The sequence below is a fragment of the Pygoscelis adeliae genome, unplaced genomic scaffold, assembly GCF_000699105.1.
Source record: "Pygoscelis adeliae isolate BGI_AS28 unplaced genomic scaffold, ASM69910v1 Scaffold60, whole genome shotgun sequence".
NCBI lineage: Eukaryota > Metazoa > Chordata > Aves > Sphenisciformes > Spheniscidae > Pygoscelis > Pygoscelis adeliae.
In genome coordinates, this window is record NW_008823954.1 from 3131629 (window position 1) to 3136548 (window position 4920).

A 4920-nucleotide genomic window follows, 5' to 3' on the forward strand; every position below is an offset into this window, starting at 1 on the left:
CCGCCGCCCAGGTCCCCCGGCCCGCCCGCCATGTAGACGGGCGCTCCAGCCCCCACCCGCTCCGCGTAGTTACCTTTCCGGAGAAGCCGGTGCACGCGGCCGACGGGGAACTGCAGCCCGGCCCGCGACGAGCGTGACTTGGCTTTAGCTCGGACTTTGCCTCCCTGCTTCCCGCGGCCCGACATGCTTAAGACGCCTGAAAAACTACGACCTCCCGACGCGAAAGAAGACCGAGGAAATCATACTGACGCAACGCCTCTTCCCGTTTTATACCTTCCCTGGGCGGGATTAGCGCTTGGTGATTGGCTGGAAGCAGTCATTGCTTATACAACCAATGAGAAGACGGATCGTATTGTGTCCAATCAGAGTCAAAGATACACCCCGTGCAGGAATGTCCAATCGAATTGCACGAGTTAGACGTCTGGTATTTGCATAACAGCCCTATAAATGGAGGGCGCTGCGGCCATTTTAGCTACCGATCTTGTTCTGAAATAGGTCAAGCGCACCGGTAAAATGCCCGAGCCGGCCAAGTCCGCCCCCGCGCCCAAGAAGGGCTCCAAGAAAGCGGTGACCAAGACGCAGAAGAAGGGCGACAAGAAGCGCAAGAAGAGCCGCAAGGAGAGCTACTCGATCTACGTGTACAAGGTGCTGAAGCAGGTGCACCCCGACACGGGCATCTCGTCCAAGGCCATGGGCATCATGAACTCCTTCGTCAACGACATCTTCGAGCGCATCGCCGGCGAGGCCTCGCGCCTGGCGCACTACAACAAGCGCTCCACCATCACCTCGCGGGAGATCCAGACGGCCGTGCGGCTCCTGCTGCCCGGCGAGCTGGCCAAGCACGCCGTCTCCGAGGGCACCAAGGCCGTCACCAAGTACACCAGCTCCAGGTAAGATGCCTCTGTGCCCTGAGTCAGACCTGCTCGCCCCAAAGGCTCTTTTAAGAGCCACCAATTCTTTCATTTGAAGAGCTTTGTCACTGGTGTTTTCCGACACCAGGAGTTATTTAACTCCTCTGTGTTCTAAGTCCCGCTTGCATAGTGTCCTTCTGGACTAGCTTTTCATCTGTTATTGCAGTTTTTCCTATGTCTCTGAGGCTGAGGTCTTAATCTAATGCTGTAAAACGCGAAATGACAGAAACTTCCGAAACGCCCATGAGGGGGCAGCAGGGGGTAAGAAAACGCAGTCGTTGACGCGCGATTAGACCTTCTCCATCTGCGCGTTAGTTCGTTCTGAAACCATTAACCACCTTATATTGGGAACCTTAGAATAAAAAAATACTAGGAAATAGCATAATTAATCTTTTAAGGCATACGTTTTAAACAGATTTTTTCCAGGTAGGGAAGACCAATGAAACGGAGCACTTAAAGGAAAAAAAAGTGTTTCCTTACTGATTACTTAAACCCTTGAAGGCACTTTTTAAACTATATTGGCATATGTCTATGACTAATAACATAGAAGGTCATGGCATGAGAACAGGGAGAAGGGATGGACCAGGGATGGAACCGGCCTGAGTCGGGGAGGGCAAGCACTGTAACCACTTTCCGTTTCTCTCATTTCAGACACCAGGGACTTTAACTGAGCAATGGCACGCAGGAAGCGGACAGCGCAGGGAAGGTGCCCTACAAACAGCTGGCAATCGAAGCAGCCCACAAGAGCACACGCACAACAGGCAGAGTGAAGACTCAACGGTAACAGCTGGGTTCAGTAGGGCAAAGAAAGCCGTACAGAGATAAGCATACAGACCCCAAGAAGCAGGGACTAGAGATAGGGATCGCGTTCTTAATACTAAACTACGCTGGGACTTAGATCACTGGGCTTGAACATTTGTCATTCAGATAGTCAGAGAACATACCATCAGGAAAACTGAAGTAAAATACAGAAGTTAAAGCTCTTTTACTGAATACGTGGGTGGCTCTTAAAAGAGCCTTTGGGTTAGAACTGACGATCCGAGACGCTCTACTTGGAGCTGGTGTACTTGGTGACGGCCTTGGTGCCCTCGGAGACGGCGTGCTTGGCCAGCTCGCCGGGCAGCAGGAGCCGCACGGCCGTCTGGATCTCCCGCGAGGTGATGGTGGAGCGCTTGTTGTAGTGCGCCAGGCGCGAGGCCTCGCCGGCGATGCGCTCGAAGATGTCGTTGACGAAGGAGTTCATGATGCCCATGGCCTTGGGCAAGATGCCCGTGTCGGGGTGCACCTGCTTCAGCACCTTGTACACGTAGATCGAGTAGCTCTCCTTGCGGCTCTTCTTGCGCTTCTTGTCGCCCTTCTTCTGCGTCTTGGTCACCGCTTTCTTGGAGCCCTTCTTGGGCGCGGGGGCGGACTTGGCCGGCTCGGGCATTATGATCAATCTTTCACTACGCTCTCGCTAAAAATCTTACGGTCACGGACGGAAAATCAGCGTGAGCGCACGCCTTTTATAGGGAGCGCATGCAAATTAAGGTTTCGTCTAGCCTTCGTTTTTATTGGCTGAGGGAGGTTTTTACAGTCAGAGCTCTCCGTAGTTCATTGCCATTGGTTAGAATTCGATCCGCGTTCCCATTGGCTGTTTTCGCAGTGTCACCTTCTCGGCCTATCGAAATTCGCTCCTTTCGCTGAGAAGGGATATAAGGGCGAGTTGCTTTCATTTCTCTATAGCTCCTGCTCCCAGGTGCTGAGTCGCTGCGATGTCGGGCCGCGGGAAGCAGGGCGGGAAGGCGCGGGCCAAGGCCAAGTCGCGCTCGTCGCGGGCCGGGCTGCAGTTCCCCGTGGGCCGCGTGCACCGGCTGCCGCGCAAGGGGCACAACCCGGGCGAAGGGCAACTACGCGGAGCGGGTGGGCGCCGGCGCCCCGGTGTACCTGGCGGCCGTGCTGGAGTACCTGACGGCCGAGATCCTGGAGCTGGCGGGCAACGCGGCCCGCGACAACAAGAAGACGCGCATCATCCCCCGCCACCTGCAGCTGGCCATCCGCAACGACGAGGAGCTCAACAAGCTGCTGGGCAAGGTGACCATCGCGCAGGGCGGCGTGCTGCCCAACATCCAGGCCGTGCTGCTGCCCAAGAAGACCGACAGCCACAAGGCTAAAGCCAAGTGAACACATCTAAGAGTAATAAGGAAACAAAAAGGCTCTTTTTAGAGCCACCCATAATAGTCATAAAGGGCTGAGTCGCTTTCTGCGGTTTCGCTTCTTGTAGTGAACGCAGGCAGAAACATGTAAGCTGTTTTTTCTTAGTTTGTCTTAAGTGTGCTGTTCTTGGTTCCTCCGTAAGTTTTTTATAGGGACGTTGTTTTATTAATATTAAATGCTACTTTTTAAAAAATTTGGGCTGATCCACCGAGGGGTTCAATTTAGTTGCTTGTTTGGTTTTTTAGAATTATTTCCTATTTTATTTTTAATAAAATATTTTTATGCTTTGAGAAAGTCCGGAGACTTTTACCTCTTTTACCGTGTCAGCAGTGGCAACTACGTTTTTGTATGATTGGAGTAAACATCGCGCCTCCTAGTAAGCTAACTGTGGCTTTGCTGTAAGTGCTCTATGCAGTATTTATTAGAGAGCCATCTAAACCGAAGTCTTCCCATCAATCTAGGTTATTTCGGTTCTGTTGGAGAATATTGAAGAGTAGCCGTTCGCTTTTGCAACTCCGGGCAACGTGGAGTTTTGAAACTCGGACAGAAGGAGGGGGTAGAGGGAAGAAAAGCGCATACACACAAAGAAAACCCCCAAGAAATCATGCGGTCCCGGCAGTGACCCTGAACTAATTCTTTTGCAACAGGAGGTTTGTTCCCTGCCTCCGGCCCCTTGTTGGTCTCCATTTTCCGCTGCATTTTAACGCTATCACGTGAGAGAGTCCCGCTGGCTTTCCTTGGCAGAATTAACTCTGCAGAGCACTAGGGAAGGAATTCAGGCAGCCCAGGGTTACCAGCGTTCTCGGTGAGCTGCCTGATGTGATGTGACGTGCCACCACGGTGCTGGTCGCTGCGTTACACTGGAAAGAGCACTATCGCTTTTAATTTCGCTTTTCTTTCACTACTGGCTGGATCCGCGCCCTCTTCTCCATGAGGTACGGGGAGTTTCGAGCTTCCACCTCGTTTTGGGAAAAGGCGAGTGGTTCTTAGAAGAGCTGCTGCCGTTCCAGCAGATCACAGCGTTGCCTTAAAGTCTCCACTTCACTCTGTGTCTGTGTTTCTTCCACATAATGAAGCTGTCGCCTGCATATCGGAACCACTGGGGGTTGTAGGAAAAATGGGGAAGGGTCCTGTGAACCCCCCTGGGTACATGTGCATCGTCTCGATGTTTTGTGAGAGGATTTAAATTCGAGTTTCTAGACTGTAGAAACTTTCAAGAGGACAACCTTTTGGATTTCTTTCCTTTATAAATGAATGCTCTGGTATCAGCAGTACAAATGCAATAGCACAGAAGATACAGTATTCATTATTATTCTTGTAGCTGTTGTTCTTATTTCCCCGTTGCAGAATGCGTTTAGGCATTATGTAGCTCCAGTTTCAAATCATGTATCTGAGAAACAAAGCCTTAAAAAACATTAAATAAACCTATAGGATTATGTGAGGTCCAAACTATGAAGGGCCACAAGTCCTCCAATGCGTGTTGTGCAGCCAGACACTTCTGTGAAGACGCTTCATAGATGTGGCTTATCAAAACTAGGGTAAGCGGACAGATTTTTTTTTTTTTTTATAAACATATATATTTCTTAACAAGGCGAGTGTGAACGCCTACAGCCTCGTATAAGCCGCCCAGACGGTGCCGTTATTTCTTTGATATTAACTCGGTTTTGCAACGATAGAGTGAGAGAGAAAGGTGAAAACGCCTGTCATCAAGAGACAAAGAGAAATCTGCCTCCTCGAGCCCGTGTGAATGGAGACCACTCAGCAACTCTGACGAGCCGGCGCTCTGGGCGGCAAAAGGCAGACCATCGCCTGC

General features: G+C 51.3%; 3 protein-coding genes across 3 annotated transcripts; 2 read left to right on the forward strand and 1 right to left on the reverse strand.

The window, feature by feature from the left end:
• Positions 1 to 480: 480 nt before the first annotated feature.
• LOC103915473 (histone H2B 1/2/3/4/6-like) lies at positions 481 to 925 on the forward strand. Its single transcript, XM_009322299.1, has one exon. It carries the CDS (start codon positions 514 to 516, stop codon positions 892 to 894), a length of 381 nt encoding a protein of 126 aa, XP_009320574.1. The 5' UTR covers positions 481 to 513; the 3' UTR covers positions 895 to 925.
• A 959-nt stretch (positions 926 to 1884) lies between these two features.
• On the reverse strand, positions 1885 to 2365 carry LOC103915463 (histone H2B 1/2/3/4/6-like). The gene has a single exon (XM_009322289.1). It carries the CDS (start codon positions 2338 to 2340, stop codon positions 1960 to 1962), a length of 381 nt encoding a protein of 126 aa, XP_009320564.1. The 5' UTR covers positions 2341 to 2365; the 3' UTR covers positions 1885 to 1959.
• Positions 2366 to 2401: 36 nt separating this feature from the next.
• LOC103915452 (histone H2A-IV-like) lies at positions 2402 to 3173 on the forward strand. The gene is given in 3 exon segments (XM_009322278.1): positions 2402 to 2441; positions 2637 to 2773; positions 2775 to 3173. Coding segments are annotated over 2 exon segments (408 nt in total). The 5' UTR covers positions 2402 to 2441; positions 2637 to 2665; the 3' UTR covers positions 3075 to 3173.
• Positions 3174 to 4920: the final 1747 nt, after the last annotated feature.